Genomic DNA, 27,609 nt, shown 5'->3' on the forward strand with positions numbered 1-27,609 from the left:
TGGTGGTCACCACGGTAACGGCCGCGTTTGACAACAGCAGTAAAAGGTGTTGAAGCGAAAATACACGAAACACGACTGCTGTATTTGAATAAATAAACGCACCGCCTGTCTGTTACATAAGTAAGTCCTGTTTTTTTAAGAGGCTTTAATAAAACTATTTATATGAAGCTTTTAAAGTTATTTCGAATTATTCATATCAACAGTACATGGGTCATTTGCAATTTTTAGCATTCCTAGCGTCGCACATGAGTTTGTAATTTCTCACTTTTATAGTGAATGCGTCAATGAGTCTAACAGAAAGTGACTTTATTAAATTAACTCTATTTTCCTTACATAAAAAAAGAAAAGAGAAAATAATCGCCGTGTTTCTTTCATAACCCTTCCTCTGATGATGCCTTCAGATGTCGCAGTGACTGTCCTCCGACCGTCTTTCGTCCCTCTCGTGAGGAGCAAGGGCTCATCTTTTGCCAGGATGGAGGTGGCTCTGTCTGGGCCACAGACGCTCTCAGAGCCCCTGAGGAAGAGGGCATCTCTACCTCTGAGCCAGCTGGTGGAGGCGACCCAGAGCAGAGGCAACATCCCCAATCATCTGCTGGAGTCAAGTACATATTAACCATGACCTCTGAAATCCTCGATAGAATTCATAATTGTAGTTTTCTGGAAGCAGTGATACTAAGTAGGGGAGACCGGGGATAGTTGTAACATTTTTGACATTTCTGTCTGTAAACTGGAGCTCTTTTAAGGTAGTGGATTCAAATTGTAATGCAAAGTATTTACATGTCTCTGCTATTAAATAGTGCAGCTATTTTCTCTGCAGCACAATTACCCATTGCATGGTATGGTCTCAAACACGAAGAGTGAAATGTTACAATTAACCCCATAGTCTGGGTTAGTTGTAACATATCCTGGGGTAAAATGTAACACAATGAAATAAGGGTACTAACAAAACATTAACATGTAATCTTTGTTTATTCAACACATGAATGCACTTAGAGCCATTTATGTAGCTGTGTGTGTGTGCGACAGAATGCAGAAATCTAGCTTTTGAACATATTCCAACCCCCCAAAAAAGACAAATTATGGAAATTTCTGCAACTGAATATTTCATTAATTTTGATTGGTCTTCCTTGAGTTTGGCCTCATTGGCTCAGTGGGCATTATAACCTACAACTCTTGCACCAAATTTGAACATAACAATGAAGCTGAAAAAATGTAGTTGTTCACCAGCATCGCAATTCCATTACTTTTTATCATGGCTTACCTTGGTGTGGTTTGCAAAGTGCTTCAGAAAGATGAGGAAATCTGTTTCTTGCACCCATCCTGATTTATTTCCACTACCAGTACTTCCTACTGGTCCATCTCTGACACAGTGGTCTGCATAATGTATGTGTGGGAACACAAACAGTGGAGGAATTGTGTTGCCAATGGCATTAACCGCATATACAAATGCGACCAGTGAACCTCTCTCTGCTGATGTCGTTGCCCCAACTTGTTTAATATAAGTTAAAGTAATAGTGTGGCAAGTTGTAACATCTGCATTATTGTTACAACTAACCCAGACTGTTGCTGTTACAACTGACCCAGACTCCTATAGCCATGAACTAGCTAACATTACAGCCAACGGCTAAAACACTAGCACTAAAGACCTACACAGAATATATCCCCATAGACATACAAATAACATAATTTAAGTTTGATGAGTTTAACTGCAAAGCAGATAATGCTATTAGAAATTGAAATAAAGTAGAAAAACGTACTTTTTGGCAAACAAATTACTTTTTTTCGTGTTAAATTGTCTGTGTTTGACAAAATGTGCTGATTTTTCACATGTGATAGCAGAACTGAATTGGGCATGCACAGGATGAGTCACATCATTTGAAACTTAGCCCTGATTGGAGAAATTGGAAGTGTTACAACTGACCCACGTTACAACTATCCCCGGTCTCCCCTACTTGATTTTACAATGACAACTTAGGTTGAGATTTCTGTTTATTTATTTATGTATTTCTTGTAGAAATCTATGCTAACCTGAAAAGCAACAGCCTGATCCAAGCAGAGCCCTCTGAGCTTCACTTCAGTGGCTTTGAGCTCGGCAAGGATTATGTAAAAATCCTGGTGAGGAAAGTCCTGCTGTTTTCCTTTACTACTTTCCAAAAAGCAAATGATGTAGCTAAATCACAGGGCAGGTGTTATGTGGTTTTTGTCTCTTTATTTTGGAGTTATTGTAATAGGAATGTACTTGATAAATGTGACATGTGACACCTCATTTGAGCAGGTAGCTTAATATTAATGGTTGTGAAGACACTATATAGATATGATTGAGAAGATAGTGCTCAGATCTCCTCTGTGGATAATTACCACAGCTGTGTCAGGCAGACAATAGAGATGGTGTTGGGTCAAGGCCTCTGGTTGTTTTTGTTGAATTTTGCAGTCAGCACTAACCAGACCTCAGTTTTGGCACCCACCAGAGATGTGGAGTTGCTTTGTGTCTTATTATGCAGTCAAACACAAATGTTTTACTGTAGCTAAAATAAGACTGTTATTATAATGTGAATCATGAGTGGGGACCTACAATGAAATATATGAAGTATATGAGATTTATCATTACCAGTTTCAGTAATAGCAAGCATGTTGCGTCCAAATGAATGCAGACTGTATTTGTTTGACAGTCTGTTATATTTAAATAGGCCAAAATACGTCTAGCAGCTAAAGGATGACAAATACTCTATTTGAAACACTAGTTCAAAAAAGGCATTCTGGCTATTACTGAAGTAGCGATTAAGTGTAAATATGCCTGCAGTGCTTTTCTGTTTTCACCAACCCCCGTTTGTATTTTCCATCAAATTTCTCCCACTTATTGGATGTCACCAAGCTGCCAGCTCAGGGAAAAATACAAGTTTGTGATTCATCAATAAAACTTTTTGATTTAAACACAAACAAAGATTTCAAAGACATTTTTTGGATTTGCAAAGAAAATTTGCAAATCCAAATTTGATTTCAAAGGAAAATGTTTGAATTAATTGGATCCACAAGCAAAAACAAAACTTTAGACTACAAAAAAAATTCTGGGGTTTCTAGTTAAGCTTTTGGATTCACACACAAACATTTATGGAAAACAGAACCTTTGGATTTGTAAACAACAGATTTGCATTAATTAACATTTTTTTTAATTCAGAGACAACAATGTTTTATTTGAAAACAAAAACTTGGAAGGTTTGGTTTCTTATAAAACCAACTCATTCAAAAACATTTTGAAACATTTTGTTTGCTAATAAAGTTTTTATTTCAAAGGAAAACTTGCAAACAAAACTTTTTTGGATTCACAGACAAATATTTTTGGTTTGAAAACAAAAACATTAGATTTGATTTTGATTACGAAACAAAATATATAGCATCTAATTAAATCTTTGGATTTGAATCAACTTTTTTCCTACAAATAAAACATTTTTAAAACATCGTCAGTACTTTTGCTCTAAAGTTTCTTTTTGATTACAGACATTTTGTGCTTGATTGCATTTTAAAGAAACAGTAACTTCAAACTCAAACAGATTCAATTTGTATTTTCTTTACAAAACATTAAAATAATTTTAAGAATCCTATCGCATCATCAAGTCCTCTCATTTGGTTTCCATTAGGGTAATTTAAAGTGAATGGGGGACTGATTTTACACACTGTGAGCATGGTTGAGCACTGTAAGCACCAGGAATATGGAAATGGCTTTCTCAAGTGCACATTTTAAGTGGAATGAATGATTTTTTTCCTCTCCTCTTCCTCTCCATCAGAAATTAATCAACATCTCATCTGAAGTTATGAATATTCATGTAATTCCCACCCAAACCAAGTACTTCCAAACAACTTATACCAAAAAGGTATTTTTTTTTCATCGTTCCAAATTGCTGACCTGAATATAAGATTATAACTCCACTTGGCCATGAGTGCAATCAGTGTTGTTTCTGATGATTCAGTCTTGTTCCATCTGTTTTCCTTCCAGTATCGACTCATCCCAGGCCTCGCCTACACGCTGAAGGTCGGATTCTGTCCTGATGAGTGGCGTTACTTCTATGACTGCATTCGAGTACACTGTAAGGTTAGGTTCCAACAGTTTCTGTGCCATTGTGGGCACTCTGTTACTGTTTGGCAGGGAGTCAGCTGCAGTGTGCTAATGCTGTTTGTTTTGTGCTTAAATCGTTCCACCAAAGGCATTAAAGACAAGTTGATTTTTGCAGAATTTACACTGTGACTCCCTGCAGGAGCTAGCTGGTGTAACATGCATCTTATCTTACTTATGGAGTTTAGCAAACATTTAAACAAGCAGGATTTACTCTCTGCTTTAACTTATCTACCTTGATCTTTACTCTGAGAACTGTTTTCATTTTTCTCTGTGCTTCTTTCACACTTCATATCCTCTCTCTTATGTTTTCTCTTGATTTTGTTCATTCAACCTGCCTACACCCTTTCTCAGGGGGAAGATAACCTGTTAATTCCAGTTCATGCTTACCCTGTCATCGATGACCTGCACATCCCTACTCATATCGACCTACCAGCTGTAGCACTCAGACAAAGGTCTGTGTGTGTGTGTGTGCTTCATGTTAGTCTCTATGATGGACTGGTTTATTTTGACCTCACGTCTGCCTGAGGTCTTGCCTGTCTCCTTGTATTCTTCCATGCAGCCAGCCATGATTTCATTCACCCATTGATGTCAAGTCATAAAAAAATAATATCATCTCTGTCTTTCTTTCCTTGTCGCTAGTGTTTGCCATGCTATTCCTCTGAGATGTAGCTGTCCCATTGGCTTTGAGTTTCAAGTGCACATTATTCAACCCCATGAGTCCTTCTCCATCCACCCCCTCACAGGTAACCATTCACTGAATGTTTTCTGTTGTTGACTGGGTTTTTTAACAATACAAAAATCTGAATGTTCAGATTAGAACATATAAGCAGTCTAATCTATTGAACAATTACTAATGGGCTGTAAAGCACCACATCTTGGGCACAGAAGGAGCAAGTCTGCGGGACTGGCTCTCAGTGACGCAAGCTCTTGCAGGTTCTGAAAATTCTGTGTTTAGACAGTCATGCTGACTTCAGATAAAATGTTTCCCAACTTTAAAGCTCTGGCTGAGGAGTTGCAGGTAATTCAGCCTTCTGAGCCTTCAGAAGAAAATCAAGCCAGACTTGTGAAGTTATCAGTCCCAGTTTGGTCTCTCCAATGTAGAGGTCTGGGCATTCCTCGCTGCACTGTACAGCATACACCACATTGTTAAGTCTGTGTTTTGGCGTTTTGTCTTTCGGGTGAACCAGTTTTTGCCTGAGCGTGTTGCTGGGTCTGAAATACACTGGGTTGTCGTGCTTGGAGAAAACTCTCCTGAGTTTCTCTGATACACCGGCTACATAGGGGATGACAATGTTGTTGCGTCTGTCTTTCTTATCCTCCCTCGCTGGTGTCTGATCTCCTTTTCTGTGCCTCTTTGCTGACTTTATAAACGCCCAATTAGGATAACCGCATGTTTTAAGTGCTTCCTTTACATGTGTGTGTTCCTTCTTTTTCCCTTCAGGCTTAGAGGGAACATGTTCTGCCCGGTGGTGTAGGGTCCTAATTACTCCAAGTTTGTGTTCCAGAGGGTGATGGGAGTCAAAGAGGAGGTACTGGTCCGTGTGTGTGGGCTTCCGGTAAACTGTTGAGGTTGCCATTCTCTTCAATGTGCACAGCGCAGTCCAGGAAAGGCAAACAGTCGTCCTTTGTGTCTTCCCTGGTGAACTTGATGTTTTTATCCACAGCGTTAATGTGCGCAGTGAAGGATTCCACTTCTTGTGTTTTGATTTTGACCCAGGTGTCGTCTACATATCTGTACCAGTGGCTGGGTACTCTTCCTTTGAAAGAGCCAAGAGCCTTTCTTTCCACTTCCATCCATCCCATCCCATCCCGTCCTTTTCAAGGTCTTGAAGGCAACCTATAACTTTCTTTTTGTAGCTGCTTGTGGGGTCTCGCTTTAGGGCTTTGTAGGTATCATTGTCACTGAGGAGGGCGGTGATCTTTGTGTGGTAATCCGTTGTGTTTAGGACCACGGTGCACCTTCCCTTATCAGCTGGTAATATAGTGATGTTGTGGTCCTTGCTCAGGGAAGCGACGGCCTTCTTTTCTTGTATTGTGAGGTTAGACGGAGGGACTTTGGCACTGGAGAGGGTGGTTGAGACTTTCATCCTGATTTGCTCTGCTTCTGTCTGTCATAATTTATTAATCCGTATGGCGGTTTCTGTGGCTGTGATGAGGTTTTTTTACATTTATGAAAACAAATGTAAACAATAATGATAAAAACAATCAAAAATGAACACGGTTAAAGGTACTAATAAAAGTTACGGGTAACAGTATGATTATAAATCACATTAGCTAGGCTAACACTTGCAGCTTGTGTCTCAAACAAACATTGAAGATTCAAAGTTCCATAATTCTGTATCCTAGATGAGTTCAACTAGGCGTCAGATATTCACCATTTTGATAATAATGGTAGACTTTTCAAAGAGACGTTCATACTGAAATAAATGTACAACTAGGCTGGCTTTTGTTTAATTTTTCTCCTCTTGTGGATGCAACCCATAATGTGGGTTTCTTCTGGATAATTTATCAAACATGGTTTTGTGTAAATAACATGAGAATGAACTATGTAAATATTTCTTTTGTTAGATTTTTTCTACATTGCCCTGTGAAAAGTGTCCCTAATTAATGAACAGCGGTAAATGTCTGAGTTTTACCGGGAAATAAAAGTGTAGGGAATTACAGTATCATATTTAGGCTAATAGATTAAGGATAAGCCTCAGCAGAAAAAAGCAAGTGTCCTGCACTTCCTCAAAACCTCAGCCCAACGTTGTGCATGCAGTAAGTCACTGCAGGACTTGAAAGATTTCTTCTGCTTCCACACGCTCAGAATGATCAGCATTCATGGTCTGGGAAGCTTCATAACGCAGGGTGAAAAAGCACTTGGATCTCAATCGCAGCTGAGAGAAACAAATGAGTTTCTCCTTTTGGAAATACTTTTGTGTATTTTCTCCTTTACGTTTACGCAAGAAACAGGTCCACTTCTCAACAGAGCTCAGCATTTGTAGTATAACACAACAGCATCTTTTTGGTCATTTGTTATTCTTTTATAGTAAAGTCATTACCGAAGCCTTCTTTGATCAGCCCAGTAGTCAGTCAGACACATTCATTATGTTTCAGAATGTTCATTTGAACTGATGGTAGCATGGATGGTAATGCACTGCAATCACTGTGACATTAAATAGTAGGTCAGCGCAGGTGTTACCAGTGACACAAATGAAAGTTGATTAAGTGATGTGACTGGAACTGTAGTTAGCTTACAGTATTGATTGTTTATTGAGAACTTTTAAAGTAATTTATTGTTTTCACTGCTAATTAACAACAATAATAATACATAATACAATAACCTTAATTCATAATTTCTTCCCTTATGATGGATTATTTATTCATAAATTTTTAACTCTCAATCCTAAAAAAACTGGACTATTATTATTATCAGTTTATTGTAAAAGCTCCCTGAAAAGCAGAGAAGACCATGTTTGTCACTATATTTGTCACCAACGAGACAATATTTGTCCTGTGTTGGCTTCATTTTATTGCATCCTTGTTGGAATCCTGCTCCTCACATTCACACACACTCTTGTATCTTTTAAGATTAGACTCAAAACGTTATTTTTTTGATAAAGCTGATAGTTAGGGCTGGATCAGGGTAACTGGAACCAATCCTTAGATGTACTGCTATGGACTCGCACTGCCTGTGGGACTTCGTGTGATGAACTGAGCATTTATTTTCCACTCACCTCCTTTGACATCCCACGTGTTTATATACCACTGCAGCACGTCACTAAATTTTAGCCATCACTCTCCCTTAGTCTGTGTTTTGTCCTGTCTCCCTATGCTCTTTTTTTTCCCCTCACCCCCCACCAGAATGCTGCCCCTCCGTGAGCCTGATTCTGCTAGAGGTTTCTTCCTGTTAAAAGGGTTATTTTCCTTCCCACTCTCATCAAGTGCTTGCTCATAGGGAGTCTTTGATTGTCGGGGTTTTGCCTTGTCATCTTGAAGTAACTAATATTGTGATTTGGAGCTATATAAAGAAATCTCGCACCTGTCCTTTTGTCCAATAGAAAAGTAATGCCCATATCCACGCTGGAGACGACGTCATTATTTTCCTCCTCCGGCACACGAACTGAAATCAGCTGATTGTAGTGCAAGTGCGTAGGAAGAGAAAATGCATGTTTGTTTGATTGTTTTTTTTTCTTTCTATCCATCTGGTGGGCAGATAACTGAAGAACCTTTGTAACACATTACACCCTATTTGGGCTCAAGGTGGGATTAAATCAGGGATCAGCTCTGAGCTCCTTCTTGTTTGCAGTAGTGATGGACAGATTGACAGATGAGGTCAGGCAGGAGTCTTCATGAACTAAGATGTTTGCAGACAACATTCTGATCTTTAGTGAGAGAAGGGAGCAGGTGGAAGAGAACCTGGAGAGATCGAGGTATGCTCTGGAGAGAAGAGGAATGAAAGTCATTAGAAGCGAGACAGTCTAGATGTGTGGGAATGAGATGGAGACAGGTGTAACAGTGAACCTGCAGAGATCAGAGGTATAGTGAATGTAGACGAGTTTAAATATCTGGGGTCAGTCATCCAAGCAAGCGCACAAGAGAGATAAAGAAGAGAGTGCAGGCTTGGTGGAGTGGGTGGAGATACATATTGGGGGTTATTAACAGCAAGAGTAAAAGGAGAGATTTACAAGTTGGTTGTGAGACCTGCTGTGATGTATGATTTAGAGAAGGTAGCACTGAGAAAAAGGCAAGAGGGTGAACTGGAGGTGGCAGAGTTTGTTTCATGAAAGATTTTCACTGGGAGTGACCAGACTGGACAGGAAAAGAAATGAGAGCATGAGAGGGACAGCTAAGGTTGAGCGTTTTTTGGAGACACAGTTGGAGAGGCAAGGCTCAGATGGTTTGGACATGTGCGGATAGTGGACAAAAGATACTGAACATGGAACAACAAAGCAGGAGGAAAAGAGGAAGACCACAGAGAAGATCATGGACGTAGCGAAGAAGAACGCGAGGACAGGGTGAGATGGAGGCAGATGATCTGCTATGGCGAGCCCTGAGAAGAAGCTGAAAGAAGAAGATTCAAATTTTAACTATTTATTCAGAAGCTATGGAAACACTTAAAAAAAAATAATTTAACTGTCCAGTGCTCTTAGCTAAAAAATCAACAAGTGCAAGTGTTAAGTTCACTTATTTTGTTTGTAAGACCTGTCTAATGTTATGTAGCTGGCTTTCTGCAGTAGAAAGCCTTAATGCAGTCACCTGTGGTTGTAAATCACTGACCTAGGTTAGCCAAACACATAGCTCCATTATTAATATTTGTTTTCTCCCTCTTCCAGGTGTGATACCAGCCAAAGGTGAGGCAAAGATAACTGTGACCTTTTGTCCACTCCAGTTTGAGACTTCTCAAATCACCTTTCAGCTGGTCATTTCACAGTTCAACACCAAGCCTTACCTGTGTACCATCACTGGGAGCTGTGCACCGCACATAGCTCTCAGGTAAAATTTCACAACTGAGTAGAAATACAGTGTTGTGTTAGAATGTTTTTACAGATGAACAGTTTGACTAATCAAAATGTCAGTTTTACTTAGCTGTTGGTGTTTTGTTCCTTTCACAGTCATGTTTTACTCTATTACTCTCAGTTGCTGTCTTACTGTCCTATCATGTGCTTTTGCTCATAACAGCTGTGATCCTCAGCCTAAGTACAACCTCAAATTCAAAAACACCGGGATCTCATTTATGCTATCAATGTACACTATGTAACAAATTGAAGTCTTTCCACCAGTGCTTTATTGTTTTCACGAGCATCCGGCATCCTGAATGATAGCTTGGTGAAGTTTGCTGTTTTATGGTAAAAAACAGTTCTCAGCTTGTGGGAGTAAGTTTACCGCTGAACCACATGGGAGTGAAAACATCCCCCAAAATATCTGGGGACAATAACTAACTGGGTTCAGAGAAAATGGGCACATGTGCAGATCAGAGGTTTTTCAGCTGATATTAATTTGGTTCCCATGAGAAAGAGGGTGCTATCCATCACACAGCAGTAGCTCCTGACTCCATCCCCTGCACTGTCTGGTGTTATCTTGGCCAAAAGTTAATAATTCATGAAAATAGCTTGGTAGCTGCTGCAGTGATATAAGGATGGATACAGCTCCCAATGGATGTTTAGCATATAAAACACTCTCCCTCTGTTTGTTGTTCCTCACGGTGGAACCAAATAAAAGATGATAGATATGCAATGGAAAGATTAAGGAATATATGCTAGAGCCAATGTTTATCCAGCTCGAACCAATGTCTGACATGTGCTTGTTACTGTGTTCTCTGCCTGACTTCTCTGACATAGAGGCTGCTCATAATACAAACAGTGACTTGAGTGATTTTGCTTCTGTGTTGCAGAACGTCATCAGTCTGATGTGATGCTTGGTAATAAATCTAGTGCTTCTTTGTGACCGAATGTTCAACTCTTGTTAACTCCTTTTTAGCCGAAGGTTGCAGAGTCAACTCAACTGTGATTTAAAGCTGTAGTTGGCTAGTTCTCTGTCTTGGACTGCATTGCTAAATTAATAGCCATTTTGAATTAACTGTTTTTAATTGTAATTATTAGGCCCTGACTCCCAGCTACCCTGACACCGTGTATTCTCTCTCTGTTCATATATCATTTGATAAATACTCAGAGTCTAGAGCCATTCCTACTCTTCTGAAATAACTATTTCTGGAACATTCGTAAAGGGATACCTTGACAGCTAGCTTCTTCTGATTGAAACCCATCTGTTTAGAAATGATCCAAACAACAACTTCAATGTTTCATCCACTACTTGGGGGCTAGGTTTGCAAAGTTTGCTTTTCTATCCACTAATTAGCCATTTTAGCAGTTTATAGATTGCTTTTAGCTAACCATTTATCCACTGTTTTAAACAGTTTCAGTTTTAGTCAATTCGTTACTATTTCAACACTTTCCCATGTTTTTTGTTTTGTTAATTATTTCAAAAAATGATATGAAATTTTTTCACTATTTCAGCTAATTATTTCAACAATAACACCATTACTGTGTTAAACACAGCTCATTTTCTGCTTAATTTGAAATCGTTCTCTTTTACTAGGGGTGACCTTTTAGTGTGAGATTATTACAAAAATGTAAGTTGTGCTTACTTTAGCAGTGAGCTAATTAGCAAGTATTGAATCAGTTTTGGTATACTAATATATATACATTTTTTTCACTTTTTTCCCTTCCATCTTTCTGTTAGTGAACTGGAAAAAAAGTTCAGTTATGAAAGTGCAGTGACTGTGAAACACAAAGGAGCCTCACCTTCTACCCTAGTGCTTCCTCGAAGTAAATCCAAATACAGGGCAAATAAGGAGGCTGACAAGTCAAAGGTATGGCCAACCGATGGTCTGACTGATTAACTCACTAAACTTTCATAATCCTGTTTAGTTATATTTCGACAGGTTAATTTCCCTGACTCAAAAGCAATGAAATATTTTAATAGTTTTTTTTTTACATAAAAATTATCTTTTCTGTAAAACTGTATCTGCAGTACCTCTGTTTTGGGAACTCTGCTGGGAAAACAGTAGCAAGTAGTAGCAAGACCCTAGCATAGACACACCAGGCATCAACAAGAGCAAATATGATAAGACAGACAGAGCTTGAATAGGAAACACATGGGTTGGAGGTGGGTTGCAAAGTGGTTTGCAGAGTTAGGATGTTTAGAAGGGCATCAGATGGGATTAAGATCAGCTGATTTTCTGGGATGGCATCTTGACTTTATGACTTTTCTTAACTAATGCTACTCTTTTTCCTGTCCTATAGGCAATCAGGGATCCAACTAATGTGAAGTTTAAATTGCCAGTAGATGTCTGTACTCCTGCAGGGGTGGCAAAGATGCTGATCAAAGACTCTAATAAACTCAGCTCTAAAGACTTGAAGCAAGGTAGATGCAACCGAGTGTTTTTACTCTTGACGCTGATATGCATGTCAACATTGTTGGCATATCAAATCAATCACCTCTGTTCAGTTTTTGTTGAATTACATGCATGCATGTCTCTTTTCTGTTTGTGCAACCTTCACTTCAGCCATGTCCTCTGGCAGCATGATAGCACGGCAAAATAAGCAGATAAAAGAAGCCCTGTTCATGAAAAAGGTTCAACAAGACATGAAGGAGGAGCAAACAAATCACCTCAAATGGTAGGTTTGATTAAATATTAAAACTGGGGTGGCTGTAGCTCAGGTGGCAGAGCAGGTCAGCCACTAATCAGAAGGTCGGTGGTTCGATCCCAGGCTGCATCCTGGCTGCATGCCAAATATCCTTGAGCAAGATACTAACCCCGTGTTTGCCTACTGGTGGTGGTCAGAGGGCCCGGTGGCGCCTGTGTCCGGCAGCCTCGCCTCTGTCAGTGCGCCCCACAATGTATGGGTGGATGACTGAATGTAGTGTAAAGCGCTTTGGGGTCCTATGGACTAGAAAAGCGCTATACAAATGCAGGCCATTTGCAGGCCAACTCAACCAAAGTTACTGAATCTTTAATAGATGTGTTTACTTTATGCACCCCCTTTGACTCAGGCAAGTCCATCTGGGTATGGACCCCATGTCAGAGCATGCAACAAGACAGATACTGGAGGAGAGAGAGATTGCTCAGCATGAATATATGGTAAGTTATTTCAGCTCGTGTGGATGTAAAGAAACACTGTGCTCATTGATACTCATTGAAACCAGAGGGCTTGGCTAATACACATTTTCCACCAACACAGTGGAAATAACCTCTAAAAAGTTCTAAAAAGGTATCAGGGTACAGCGGCACCAGGTGTAAAGCCATCAACACTGTGTTGATGGACAAGAGGTCAAAGTCTGACACTTACATGTCCCTTTGCTAGACTAAACTGTCACATTTGGGGGGCCCCACAACAATGTGTGGGTACTATACTTTGTTATTCTGAGACATGAGAAATTTGTAAACAAAGAGTGTTGTATTAGGCTGTTGCGTAATGTTTCCTGAGAATTATGGACATCTTGACCAACCATAAACAAAAAGTGAATCAGAAAAATGTTGAACAGAAGAAGACATAAAAGTGTAGGCCCTGAGTTGTTTGAGTTCTTTTCCTGTGTTTTCTGAGAGGTGTTGGAGATGGTGACAGTTTGCTGTGTCTGCATTCGAAAGGGAAGATTAAAAAAAAACTTTATAAAGAATTCAGAAAGTGTATTTAATCATTCCTTATCTGACCATCTTTGATTTCTTAACTTTATATACACCGTGTAAACTGGAAAGTTCTTTATATCTACAGCCCTTACTGATAAAAGTTTGACCTTCCATTAAATGGAGTTTTAATGCATGAAAAATATTTCTTGCTGAAATAACTGATGGGAGCCCAACTCACAGGATCATAGAAGCTACTGAGTCTTTGCCCCATGGGCTTGATGATGGCGGTACATAATTCATGGGAGGCTGTAAGCGGTGAACTACATAGTGGTGCGTATAGATTTTCAGATATCCCCATAATAAAGCCAAACTCTTTTCATCACACCAACACACCAGCATGTACATGTAATTCCTATCATACATAGTGAATATAATAACATATTGAAAGAAAAAAATACGCAGGACACAGGAGGACACAGACCTTGGGAGGATGGAAATGAGTCCTAGTTGGACAGTACTATCTTGCAGGGTAATTTTGATTCACCAAGTCCTCTCTTCTTGGTCAAGGTATTGGTTTTAGTAGAACACATTTTTTCTGTTTTCATGTAAGACCTTGGAGACATACTCAAATGTGCTGATAGCTCATCAGTGCGTTCCATATTCATACCGTTCACAGTACCTTATTCAGATGTAGAATTATTGGATCCACAGTGGGGTTTTGACCCTTTACATAAAAACCCTCTTGACTGTATGATTGATTTTTATTAAGTCGCCATGGAAATAGTGCAGAGTCAGCCAAACTAATGTCAGTTTTGAAATATGAGTCTCTCTATGTCCTCAGAAAGGTTGTTTGAATAGTTATCAGATCTCTCACAGACACTTAACAGCACTTCCTCCCCATCTCCTTTCCACCTGCACACTTTATAATGCAAATACACACACGCACACAAACACACAAAGTGTCCTCTGCCATACTCTTTCTGTTTTACAGCCTTGTATCACCACACTTTGTGATTTTATGGGAACTCTGTTGTTTTTATTATACTGCCACCTGTCATCATCTAATGTTGGCCCTCTGTGGAGTCTTGACTGGAGGCCAAAGAAATCTGTTTGTCTATTTGCTTCAGAGTTATGTAGTTTTATAGCTTTGCAACATTAATTTTTGCAACGTTATTTTTTCCTCAGCCAGGCTGTGATGGTTAAGTTTACGATTCTGAGAATTAAGCCATCAACCTTTTTTTCCTCTTTAGCCAAAGAGGTTCCAAGTTTTCCTTACAGAGGATATAGATGTTGGAATGTTTGTTTTCCAGTGGCCCTGCAACAGCTATCACTGCCACAGCTTTCCAAAAATAGATAAAATATATTTTTATTCCTTTTTATTCCAGTCAAATTGCAAATCATTTAAAGCCTTATTCACAGCTGTTCGCTGAGCATCTCAGAGAGGCCAGATCTTTCACCACTGTAACAGAGTGGGTGTGATCAAATAGTGCAAAAATTAGGAATAATGTCTCAGTGCAAAGTTGTACTGAGATTGCATAGATTTTTTTTTTAATTTTGTCATCTACGCTACATAATATCATTAACCAGTATTAAATGGCTTTAATCTACACGCCTTGAGGCAGCATTATAAATAGACATGATTCTGAAGAGGAGCACCTCTGAAGAGCACTGACAGTGAACACAGTTCACAAATACAAACTCAAACTCTGCCAACTTCACTGGACTTCCCACCTCATTTAGGATGGACACAGCAGTTCTTTTGAAATTTGTTTTTCACATGCGCCAAGTTAGCTGGGTTAAGAGGACCATGCAGCATTAACCTATGCTGCCATCCACGTCGTGTCGTAGGGAATTAAGCCCCTGCTTGTTTCAGAAAAACCAAGCCAAATTTTCCACATCCGAGTTCAAAATTGGCCCGATTGCTGTCCAGAGCTTCCACTAAACATTTGGAGTTTCATGAAATACTCCAAAGAGCACAAAGGAAGTTTCCAAAACTGGACCAGTTTTTCTTTTATTTTCCAAACCACTTAAAGTGTTGCTGTGAACACAAAAGAAAACAAAAGAATTTGTGAATGATTTGCAAATGATTGCATTATGTATTTTATTTATATTTGAAATGGCATCAAATTGTTTTGGGAGGGGGGTGGATTCATACGATCTTTTACTGTACAGTAATTGACTGTTTTATAGGTGAAAAGGGGAGCTGTAGGGCAAGAAGAAACCTTTGCTGCTGGACCACCTAAAATGTTTTCAAGACGAGTGCTTTGTGAAGTAGGACAGGTATGTCGTTAACTTAGTTTTTTTCAATTCAATTCAATTCAATTTTATTTATATAGCGCCAAATCACAACAAAAGTCGCCTCAAGGCGCTTCATAGATACAGAGAAAAACCCAACAATCATATGACCCCCTATGAGCAAGCACTTTTTTTTGCTAAGATCCCCACAAGGAGCTCACCTTAATGGGAAAAGGCGCCGGCATGGTTTTTCCTTATGGTAAATGGTAAATGGACTGGTTCTTTTATAGCGCTTTTTACTCTGAGCACTCAAACCACTTTACACAACTAATTCATTCACCCAATCACACCCATTCACTCAAGCACTTTTTCTAAACTGTTTAGTGCTTACTGTCTAACATTCACACTCACACTCCGATGAACATATCGTAGAGCAACATGGGGTTAGTATCTTGGCCAAGGATATTTAGCATGGAGACTGGTGGAGCCTGGGATCGAACCACCAACCTTCCGGTTAGTAGCTGATCTGCTCTACCTTATGTGGGTGAACTTCTGGAACTTTTTCAACACGACTCAGTAAAGTCTCAGGCAGCACAATGTGCCTCCACAGAAAATTCTGAAGCTTAAGTCGCTGAATTGAAAAACTGCTGCATGATGATCTTTAATTAATACTAAGTATATTCTGTCTTAGTGAATGTGTGGATATGCTTCTACCAAGTACCAGAAGATCTTTTATTCTTTGTACAAGAGCAGTTTCACGCACAAAAGAAAAAAAAGAATCAGTTGCTCATAGCTCATTTCCAGTTTAATCCAATCTAATATTGACTTATTAGTATTCCACTTTCTTTTGTCATTTAAATACTCCTAGCAGAGGCCTAATAAAATTAAACTTTATGCTTTTTTCATGTACACTAAACGTGCAGTTAACTGTCGAACACGAGCAAGTGAGATTTAACAATGAATGTGTTTCTAACCTGTTCCAGGCCCCTGAGGGAGTCCCGGCTTTCCAGTTTTACACCACTTTTCAGTGGGAACTGAGACGAAGAGTTCTCAGACTGTTCCAGCAGGCAGCTCACAAGGTACAGTCATCCATATACTGCAAAGTCTCTGAGGTACATGAGCAAGTACACACATCCATGAGCATTTGCTCAATGCATCGTTCACATACACATCCCTCAGGGGAGGGCTGTTACACCAGCGCCTGTCCCTTTTGTTTAGCTATGTGTAGCTCAAATGTATCTTCTTTACAGTATAGTCAGTTTTCCTGTGTGAGGTGCGTCACAGTAAAAGTAAAGAAATGTAGTATTGTCCACTCTATGACCTTGATGTTCTTCTTTAGCTACTGCTATGCTGACTTGGTGGTATGTTTTGGGTCGTCATGCTGGAAGAACAATCCAAGGGCCATCGTTCAGTTTCTGGGCCAAATCCTGACTGATGGCAACCCATTCTTTCATAATCAGTGCTTGGAGTTTGTCACAATTAGAGGGTTTTTGTTTGTCCACCTGCCTCTTGAGGATTGACCACAAGTTCTCAATCTGATTAAGGCCTGGGGAGTTTCCTGGCCCTGGACCCAACATTTCAATGTTTTGTTCCCCAAGTCTTCACTTTGACCTTATGGCATGGTGCTCCGTCATGCTGTTCTTCAACAAAATGTTCTTGGATGGTTGAAAGAAGCTGCTGTTGGAGGATGTTTTGGTGCCATTCTTTATTCATGGCTGTGTTCTTTGGCAAAATTGTGATTGAGTCCACTCTTTTGGATTAGCAGCAGCACCCCACATGAATGGTCTCAGGATGCTGTTGGCATGAGACAGGACTGATGGTAGCGCTCACCTTTTCTTCTCCGGACAATCCTTTTTCCAAATGCCCCAAACAATCGGAAAGGGGCTTCATCAGAGAAAATGACTTTACCCCGGTCCTTAGCAGTCCACTCACTGTACCTTTTGCACAATGTCAGTCTGTCCCTAATATTTTTTTGGGAAAGAAGTGGCTTCTTTGCTGCCCTTCTTGAACCCTGGTCATCTTCCAAAAGTCTTCACCTCACTGTGTTTGCAGATGCACTCAAACCTGCATGCTGCCATTCTTGAGCAAGCTTCGATCCCACAACTGAATCATCTTTAGGAGACCGTTCTGGCCCTTTCTGGACTCTCTTGAGCACCCTGATGCCTTCTTCACAGCAATTGAACCTCTATCTTGATGATCCGATAAATGGTTGATGTAGCTGAAATCTTAGTAGCAACAACATCCTTGCCTGTGAAGCCCTTTTTATGCAGCGCAATGATGGCTGCACGTGTTTTCTTGCAGGTAACCATGGTTAACAGGAAGAACAATGATTTCAAGCATCACCTTCATTTTAACGATTCCAGTCTGCTATTCTAACTCAATCACCACGACATAATAATCTCCAGCCTTGTTCTCGCCAACATTTTCACCTGTGTTAACGAGAAGATTATTGAAATGATCTCAGCAGGTCCTTTTATGGCAGCGATGAAATGCAGTGGAAATGGGTTTTATGGGATTAAGTTCCTTTTCATGGCAGGGAAGGACTTTGCAATTCATCTGATCACTCTTCATAACATTCTGGAGTATATGCAAATTGCCATCATAAAAACTGAAGCAGGAAACTTTCTCAAAACTAATATTTGTGTCATTCTGAAAACCTTTGGCCACGACTGTAGGGGCTCAAATACTTATTTCACTCATTGACATTTAATTCAATTTCTGACTTTTAATGTGTTTTTTCTGGACTTTTGTTGATATTCTGTCACTCCCCATTAAAATGAAACTACCAAAATCAGGTTCATTCGTTGGAAGTGTTGATACTTACAAATTCAGCAGGGAGTCAAATAATTATCTCCTCCAATGTACCCACTGCTCCTTCTTTGTCCTCTTCCCAATGCTCCCCCTCCAGGGCTCATTATTGAATAAGAGAAAAACCAAAGGGCTTAAATGTCAAAAAATAATTAGAATTGGAGTGAACCTGAAATCTCTGTCTGACATGTCTCCTGAAATCACAAGTGTGAGTGAGAAGCTTTAGCAAAGCAGTAGCACCCTGCACCACCCTCGTCTCTCCCTTCCAGGTTGTGATTCGACGTCGCATGAACCGGAGACTGGCTTCTTTGAAGAAACTGGCAGACAGTATGAAGAACCTGCCCTTGGCACAGAAAGGTTTTCATTATCCTATGATCTCCTCATTCAGAAATAATCTCATTATCCGATGGCAGTAAGGCACGCTTTATTGAATTTATTCCTTGAGGAAAAAATGAAATGATTATGAGGCTCATAACACATATGCAAGTGTCTGGAACAGAGTTCTGAATGTGAACACTGAAAATTGCAACAAGTCTGGAGAAATTAACTTTTATTTATTCTTTTTTTACATGTCACCTCCTCACGTTTGCTTTAGCTGATAAAGAGAAGACATGCGACCTAAAAGTGTCTGCAGACAAAGTCTTTCCATCTTCATCCCCCTTTTTCTCTAATGAAGATGACCCCCTGGTGAGTACCGTGCACAACTGGTAGTGGAAAATAAAGACTTAACACAGATTTTGAACTGTTCTTGTCCAGTGTTGTGTAAATTAATGTAATCATTAGCAAAAAGTGCGTGGTAATTTATTTCGAATCAGTTTACCTTTCAACCTAACTGGGAGATGACACCCAAAAGACAAGAAACCACTGACAAGTGGGCACTAGCTAGTGTCCTGCACTCGAAACAATTTTCATCCATTATTTCCTGTGAAAGACGTCCTTGATCAAACCGTGGAAATCAATGAGGACGCTCACTTTCCCGTACTTTGATTAAATCTTTCATTTCCTACATGCCCCACAGAGAGAGAGAGAGAGATGGGGTAGCCTCTGTGTTCACTGGAACAAATAATGCCATTTGGTCTCCTTCATATTTCTAGGCTAACATTAATTTGCCTGAACTACCGGTGGATACTCTTGATGTGACTGTGACATCGCACATTCCTTTCTTCAAGCTACAGGTAGTTATTTACATCATACACAGCACTTTCAGATCAACAAATTTCACCCAGCAGCAGTGTTGATAAGGAGTAACATAACCATAAACCAGTATAGACCGTATATATAGATTAAACTGGAGCTCTTTCTAACCTTTCTAGCTTTTGAACAAATGTGTTTGGTGACCCTGTGGAGGGCTCAGACACCTAATTTTCACCTTCACCACCGTCAGCGATGCCAAATGCCTCATACAAAGTGTCAAATTACTATTAGTCAAGTCAAGTCAAGTCAACTTTATTTGTCAATTCTGCCACATGTACAGGACATACAGAGAATAGAAATTTCGTTACTCTCAAACCTCTCTATTAATACTGTCATGTATGAGAGCATTTGCCTGTAAAACAGTGCTTTACTTTTCAAACTGGGATATATTTTTCTGAATACTCCTAGAATTATGAATGTAAAATTTTGACCTATAATTATTTTTATTGTTGTTGTACTATTTTATAGTGAAGCGAACATGTAAAGTGCATAAAGTGCAAAAGTCTTATTTGTTCGCTAGAAAGATGGGAAATAAGTGCAACAATTTATTGAAACACGCAAACATAAATTAAAATGTAAATACATGTAATATGAACACCTGTTGTCTTCAGCAAAGTCTGAGCTTTCTAAGGAAATTTCTTCAAGTGTTAACAAGCAAACCAAAAACATTGCTCTGAAAATGGTCGGGTACAGGGACTGTACTGAAAACAAGTGAAAAAGCAGCCAGTTTCCAAAGAAAAATTCAGAAAGAGCTTCAAAAAGCCCAAAGAACTATTGATCAAGACCACTTAATAAAAGACAAGTGCTCACCTAGAGTAGCTTGTACCACGCTTCAAAATAATGCACTTCCTCTGACACAGGTGACGAGTACTGTTAACACAAAATGTGACAGTGTAAAAAACTACATTTTATGTTATCTGGGTCATATTCTGCTTACCTTATAAAAAATCTCATCCTTTGAGTGTTTGACTTTTGAAGCTAGAGTGGATTAACAACCACTGTAGCATCATAAAAATTAAAATTAATCGACCTAGGTAGTGATAGAAGTATGATTTCCAGCGGAAACCATATTTTGGAGCAAATTTTACAACTGTTTTGTCTCAATAACCGCTGAGATTAGAGTTCATTGACAAAATGCTTCATTAACTAGGATGGCTATAGAGAGACAGCACCTCTAAATGGATTGTGATGGTAATAATGGGGTCATAGGGACTCCTTGTCCTTGTTGATGTTATGTTGTAACCATGCTTTCTGTTGATATTATGCAGGTCCCTCTGCACTATAAGCTTATGGGCTACCAGGCTGTGTCAGCTTGGGAGGCATTTAACTCTTATATTCCCATGACTTTGGCTAGGCCACTGCGTACTGGAGCTCCGGTAACTAAGCACCACATGTTTATTTATAATATATCAGCTATGTATTTATCCACTTATTTGCTTTAAAAATTCTCCTTTTTTTAGGACAAGCTGGAACCCAACAGAGCTCATTTTCCCATGACAGAGGACACCACAGCAGGAGAGCAGCATGATGAACAAGACAAAGATGCAGAAACAAAGGATGATTCCAGTCTCTCTTTCTGCGCCCCTGAAAATCTGCTCAGACCTTTTCCAGCAAACCCACTGAGAATCTTTGTAAGGCAGTATTAATCAGGTGCAAAATAGAGGTGCTTTTCTATTTATGATGAATGTTATTATTATTATGTTTCAGAACCCAGCTCCGGGACTTCAGACCTTTAAAACACCCCCTAAATATTTGGAGAGTGATTTGGAGTTTCATCTCTGCCCTCTGCCCAGGTAAGTTATTCTCACCTTTATGATCAATTTATTTCTACGAAACGTCAAACAGCTCATTCTGCTTTCAGGTATACGGTCCCTGAGAGCACATTGTGTGGCATAAGGACCCAAACGCCACACACTCAGAAGAAGTTTCTCAAATGCAAGGTAATTTCCCCCTCATTGTGCAGTTCACGAGTTTCTTTCAGATAATTTTTGTGTCCCATATAGAACATGTCTTCGGAGATTTTTGGTAAAGCATGTTAAATAAACTTGTTCTTACATATTGAGCTTTATACACCATGTCTCATTCACAAACCACTATTTTCTATGTCTAAGTAGAAAAGTATCTTGCCCAAAGATATGTTTGCATGCAGAATGGAGCAGCTAGGGATCAAACCACCAACCTTCCAATTAGTAGATGCACTGCTTTCCCTACTGAGCCATAGCCATCCCACAAAACATAGAAAGTGCTTTTCACTTGTAGTTGATCTATCAAAAACGGCTCCCGTTTTCTGTCTGAAAATTGACATGTCCAGTGTAGCTCAGTGTGATCCCACCAAATCAGCTGATGACTCAGCTCTTACCCTTCCTTCTACTCATCCAAGTGGAGGATTTTACGTAGGCAACACTGTTTAAGCTGCTGTAGCCATGAGCAACAGTTGCTGTAAATCTGCAAGCCACTTTGCAACCCATCTACATCGCAGCTCCTACTGTCACGCTGGATCTGACCTAATCAATATCATATCTGCTGTCAGTGATGCCTGATCTGCTGTGTACTGGGCCTGGCTCCTGCTCTCTCCACCTCTGGCTTTACACATATGCACACTAAAGGGCGGACAGGTCCCAGCACAGAGCCATGCCACCAAAAATAAATTACTGCAAATGGGAAAATCAATCATCTTCTGACTATAGTGGTCCTGACCGAAATGTTTCTTTTTTTCATGATTTATAACAGGAAGTGATCCCTGGGGTTATGAAGTGGAAAAATTTGGATTCTATCACCTTGAAAAGTCTTTCAAACCAGGCCGCTCTCACCAGTGACTGTGCTCCACGCAGGTTGGTCAGAAATATTTTGTCCTCTTTGCTTTACAACGTGAGCTGTGTGTTGAGAAGAGTTCAATCTGGCCGCTGACACGAGTGAATCAAAACCTGCAGATGAACTTTTCCACTACATCACTGTTTATGAGATGTGTCGGGTCACATTTTTCTTCTTATCTGCTAAACTAGGCGGCAAAAAATGACTTCATACCAAGAGCAGATACCCAAAAGTTAAAGAGAAGGTTCTCATGTTCTCAATAAGAGTGTCCAACTAGAACAGTGTCGGTTCATAAGTTTGTTTATGGTACTTGTTTACAGAGGAGAAAGTGGCTCTTGTCCATTTCCTATGTGAAAGAATTTGAACTTTTGACCCACTCGCTGCCAGACCACTTGAAAGACAGCGTTTTCACAAACTACATCAATATATTTTTAAAAAAGACAAGTTACATAAGCCACAGACTCATATTGGTAGTTAATAGTTACCTACTCGGATATAATCCTCTTTCTGCAGTTTGGGATTCACTCTATCATCTCAGTATTCCAGAAACACGACTTCTCACTATCTTCCAAAATAAATATGTCATGTCACATCCACACTGCTTCCAGCTCCTGCCAGGATGCAGGATGTCAAACTCTCCACTTGTAATCGAGATAGCGGAGTTCCTTTTACACGCAAAGAGTTGGAGAAGATGGTTGTACAGTATGTAGGTATTGAAGCACTTATGATTTTGGAGTTAAAATGCTGGGCGCCATTTCCAGCTTTATAAAACAAAGTGCTGTTATTTTAAAACTGTCCATTTAACCAGATAGTTGAGAATAGTGTTTTGATCAAATCAGAGGTTCTAAACGCTGGTGGGGAGAAAAGCCCCACTCAAATCTTCTTTTTCACTTAGCTCTAGTGTAAATAGCCAGATTTAGGGGTTTTTACAGCTGCGGTTATCCATTATTTTTACTTATTTTGAGGTAAAATCTGAGTGTCTATCTGTAAAGATAGAAAGCTTCTTCTGATTCTAAATGTTTTCTCCTTTGCTATGTATATCTGTGTGCGCATGGAATCTAGGTCATACAGTATGGAGGCTTCCCTCACGCTGCAAAATAATGATTTATTCAATCCTCAGTCTAAATGGGCAGTGAATAAATGATGATATTTTTCATGTAGTGTATTAGTGAACACAGCATTGGGCTGTCCTGTTCTATTTGTGGTGGGCTGTGTGCTTCTGTCTGCGCCCTGTCATAACTGATACCAATCAGGTGTGCAAAACACTCTGTGTGTCTGACCTTTCTCAAGCCTATACCGCCATGTGCATTGTAATTTGTCTAGCATGAGAGAGTTTCTTGTTTAAAACCAATTTAAGTACCAAAGTGAACATTGGAAAGCTAATGAAGCAGCACTCCTCAAGAGATCCGAAGTCATCTCAAGTCTTTGTTTGACAAGATGCCTGCATAATCTGGGCAACCACAGTTCACGTGGTGCATTTGGGAATGTGTGGGTTTGAATCTCTGCTGCAACTCTGTCTTTTTACCTTTCTGCCTGCTATCCTTTTTTTCCCTCACATGCCTTGTGCTGCGCAATTAGAGCCAAAGGAAAATATTTACTTCATACTTGTCAGTACCTACCTACCTGAAAAGTGTAGATATATAATTGTCTGTGAAGGTTCTCAGTCATCCAGGTCATCGTAGTCAAAGGAGCTTGCAAAGAAAAGCGTCTGGACTTCTTTAAGTTGCTTGAAGACGTTTCACCTCTCATCCGAGAAGCTTCTTCAGTTCTAAGGTCAAATGGTGGAGAGTCCCAGATATAAACCTAGTGGGAGTATCCCCCCACAGAGGGACAAAAGGACCCCCTGATGATCCTCTAATCGCCTGAGCCAAGGTATGAAACTGGGCATGGGTCCCAATCAGCCAGAGTTTCGGGTGAGCTCATTGTGAAACCTGGCCCCACCTTGTCATGCGAATTCCTGAGGTCAGATGGCCCAGGATGTGAGTGGGCGTTAAGGCGTCTGGGAAGGGATCTCAAAACTGGATTATAGATGGTAGAGAGTTGGTGTTGTAAACCCCCGCCTCTGTTCAAAGATGGTCGCTCACAGTGGACATAGATGGCTTCTTTCACTCCTCTTTCAAACCATCTGTCCTTTCTGTCCAAAATGTGAACATTGGCATCCTCGAAAGAGTGTCCTTTATCCTTAAGATGCAGATGGACTGCTGAGTTTTGTCCTGTGGAGGTGGCTCTTCTGTGTTGTGCCATGCGCTTGTGAAGTGGCTGTTTGGTCTCTCCAATGTAGAGGTCTGGGCATTCCTCGCTGCACTGTACAGCATACACCACATTGTTAAGTCTGTGTTTTGGCGTTTTGTCTTTCGGGTGAACCAGTTTCAATAATGCATGAGAGTAACTACCTCTTACAAAGTGTAGTATTAAGTATTTATACAGAGTAAGTGCCAGGTTAACACACATTACAGTTAGCTAATTATCCTACGCTCGATAATGTTAACATATGTAACATGAACAGTAATAGGAACACAAAAAATGCAGATACAGTCCACAACTACTGGGTGTAAATATGTAGTACTAATCATATATTTATATGCATTCAGTACTAGATGTAACACATTTTACATCTAGCTAAAAAGGCTATCTAACTAGCCTTGGCTTGCTAATCTTTAACCAAAATCTTATTTCACAAAAACATAAATGCAACCCAGGCCAGGTCACAGAGTCTTTATTTGTACATCCTTTGCCCCATCATTACAAAGTTGCTCTTTAATATTTTTAAGGAATCCCTTGTTATTCTGTGGTATCACTAACATTTGGCTTATCAGTGTTCTTTTTTTTTGCCCCTAAGTGGTTTCAGCTTTCACTAAGGAGCACCTTTATCAAACATGTTTGAACTGAGATATGAAACCACCTTAAGCACTCCTTTCATCTCAGTGAGACTGAGGAGCTATCTGAAAATTATCTCAATTCATCTGATGCACGGTGGTCCAGCTCTTCAGGGGAAAAAGCGCTGTATGTGTGTGTTTCCTGTATAGATCTGTCAACTACAACACAGAGATACTTCCACTCACCGCAGCTTCTCCTCTCGCCAACCTCCCTGATGATGATGTGGCCCCGCTAATGGACACACTGTAAGTAGATGAGGAACTATATTGATCTTTGTGCTGGGAGCTTCTTTTTTTATGGGTCTCATGGGAAAGTGCTCCTTTGATTATTTCACTGTGTGTGTGTAACCTCATGCAGGTGTGAAGGCTCAGGAGTCCAACTGACACCCGAGATGATCAGAGCAGAATTCTTGTGTGGAGAAGTTCTCGTCTCCATTAGCAACCTCGACGCAGGAAAGACAACCGTGTAAGTGTAGGGATCGTGAGCGTGCAGCAAAGCTAAAAGATTACTCATACATACAGTCTGGAAGAGATTCAAGAGATAGTTTATGGCATGATGAATGGATGTTTACATGAAGGAAGCCCTTCACAAGCAATAAAAGGGATGAATGCTCCTTTGCACACACATAGATATTTTGGAAAAGACAAAACACATGTTTAGTTTGAAGAGGGGAAGTTGTCAGGATATACCAACCATTAAGTTAATAGATTGAATCAGTTCGTGTACCTAAAGTTTGTTCCAGCAAAAGCTTCCTGGGAGCTGGGAGTTTTTTTTAAGTGTTGTCATAGCAACGAAACTGATCTTTAATCTATTCAGCTTATAATCACATTAGATGTAATATATTGTAGCAAATATGTTCTTATATCACTGGTCTATGCTGATAGCGCCATTTCTCAAAATTTAATTTAGAGGCCAAAAAATATTTGTTTAGGTTTTCAGGATTTTATGAAAAACATAAACACATTAAATAAAATAAAATATATATATATTTTAAATAGTGATGATTAATGAGGTAATAATGATACTGTTAATACTACTGAGTAGGGCCCAACTAATATAGGAATAGGATTAGCCCAGTAGCGATACTGATATTTGATTATATGAGAATAGCAAATATAAACAAAAGCCAACCTACTAGTGAACAGCTTTTTTTTTTTTAATCATACAATTAAAATGAATGGTAATGCTTGAGTTGTTTAAACATTACAATATTAAACATTTTAACACCTGTAGATGGAAAAAAATCGTATTTTGGAAACTTATTAGCATATGCTAGAAATCATATGGGTTTTCTTTTTTGGGTTTCACCAGTTGTAAAAGAAATTTAACAATTTGCTCAGTACCATTTGCCTCAGTCTTATAATGGATTTATTCGTGCTATCTCTCCTTTTGTTAATCTTTTTACAGATTTACTCAGTGCAAAATTGATGTGACATAATTGATAACTATTCACATTTTAAAAAGGCAGCTGATATGTTTTTGTTTTTTAAGCTTTAATTTAGTTTTTATCATTTCTCATCATTTTTAAGGTTTTTTTCTAAATTGTCGTTGAGAAATTAGGAACGATACGTGTTGTACTCGCTACTACAGCTGCTCTTCTTCCATCTGTAAAGTTAAATTGTTCTGTCCCAGGCACCAGAGGCAGCATCACATTGAGGCGACCTACAGGTCTGAGTTTAACCAGATGGGAAAAAGAGTGATGACTAGACTGAAGCAACTTGGAGTCACTGACAGAACTTCTCATTTACCTGAAGAAGACCGTGAAAAGCCGAAGCCTGTGCACACACATCCTATACACTCACATGAGTAAACACCACTGCAAGACTACAGATAAGCATTATACCCATCCTACTCACTCATACAACACTCTCCTTTGTTGGCCCTGACATGTCTTTGAAATAAAACCTGGTTACTTTCCCACCCACTCATAAGCCTCCTTTCTACCCACTCAAAATTACCAGTGAGCTCCCCTACTGTGCTTTTACAAAGCCTGAAAATTTGTTATCCCTCCACCTACTCAGATTCATATATAAGCATGGCTGCATTTTACACACCATTACCTACATTAAATGAAATATGATCGTTCTGCATTTTATATTTGAATTCTTTTGTAAAAGTTTATTACAATTAAATCTTATTATGTTATCCACCAACATATAATGCTTGATGTTTGACCACTGACTCTGACTCTGTGTATTTTCCATGTTCCTGCTGTAACATGACATTTAGATTGAGCCTGCACTGATTAGAGTCAGCTATTTGTCTGATGTGTAGCTACCTGAAGAAGAGATATTATTTCTGTATTTATTAGGAACATCAGTTCAACATTTATATTTTTGTGGCTCTTAAAGAATAGATGCTTAGGTCAGTAATTAGTTACCAAAACAGCTGACTGGCTGTGAACTCACTGGGTTGGAGTCCAGTTCATACGTGTTCTCCGACCCCTAGAGGGAGCTCCAAC

At 39.6% G+C, this 27,609-nt stretch overlaps 1 protein-coding gene across 4 annotated transcripts; it reads left to right on the plus strand.

The window, feature by feature from the left end:
• The first annotated feature begins 3 nt into the window (after positions 1–3).
• On the plus strand, positions 4–27,293 carry cfap221 (cilia and flagella associated protein 221). 4 transcript variants are annotated; one of them, XM_086283886.1, is made up of 25 exons: positions 4–120; positions 402–602; positions 2,015–2,115; positions 3,783–3,869; positions 3,992–4,087; positions 4,463–4,563; positions 4,751–4,854; positions 9,430–9,589; positions 11,336–11,465; positions 11,899–12,019; positions 12,162–12,273; positions 12,650–12,737; positions 15,414–15,503; positions 16,442–16,537; positions 18,536–18,623; positions 18,862–18,953; positions 19,361–19,441; positions 20,729–20,836; positions 20,921–21,091; positions 21,168–21,253; positions 21,322–21,400; positions 22,191–22,291; positions 25,298–25,393; positions 25,506–25,613; positions 26,781–27,293. In XM_086283886.1, exons 2-25 carry the CDS (start codon positions 473–475, stop codon positions 26,956–26,958), a joined length of 2,604 nt encoding a protein of 867 aa, XP_086140012.1. In that variant the 5' UTR covers positions 4–120; positions 402–472; the 3' UTR covers positions 26,959–27,293. The 4 variants fall into 4 exon arrangements, with proteins under 4 accessions (XP_086140012.1, XP_086140013.1, XP_086140011.1 ...); XM_086283887.1 differs by lacking the exon at positions 15,414–15,503; XM_086283885.1 differs by lacking the exon at positions 4–120 and having other exon boundaries at positions 389–602.
• The last annotated feature ends 316 nt before the right edge of the window (positions 27,294–27,609 follow it).

Source organism: Aulonocara sp. 'chitande type north' Nkhata Bay, linkage group LG23 (genome assembly GCF_057382095.1).
Source record: "Aulonocara sp. 'chitande type north' Nkhata Bay isolate Kocher_YH1m ecotype deep benthic linkage group LG23, A_spYH_male_GT1.1, whole genome shotgun sequence".
NCBI lineage: Eukaryota > Metazoa > Chordata > Actinopteri > Cichliformes > Cichlidae > Aulonocara > Aulonocara sp. 'chitande type north' Nkhata Bay.

Excerpts from the sequence above, each read along its gene's own strand:
- cfap221 (XM_086283885.1), top strand. The coding sequence starts at position 389 with ATGATGCCTTCAGATGTCGCAGTGACTGTCCTCCGACCGTCTTTCGTC. Across the intron at positions 4,088-4,462 it reads GCATTCGAGTACACTGTAAG|GGGGAAGATAACCTGTTAAT; the intron begins GTTAGGTTCCAA and ends ACCCTTTCTCAG. Across the intron at positions 4,855-9,429 it reads CTCCATCCACCCCCTCACAG|GTGTGATACCAGCCAAAGGT; the intron begins GTAACCATTCAC and ends TCCCTCTTCCAG.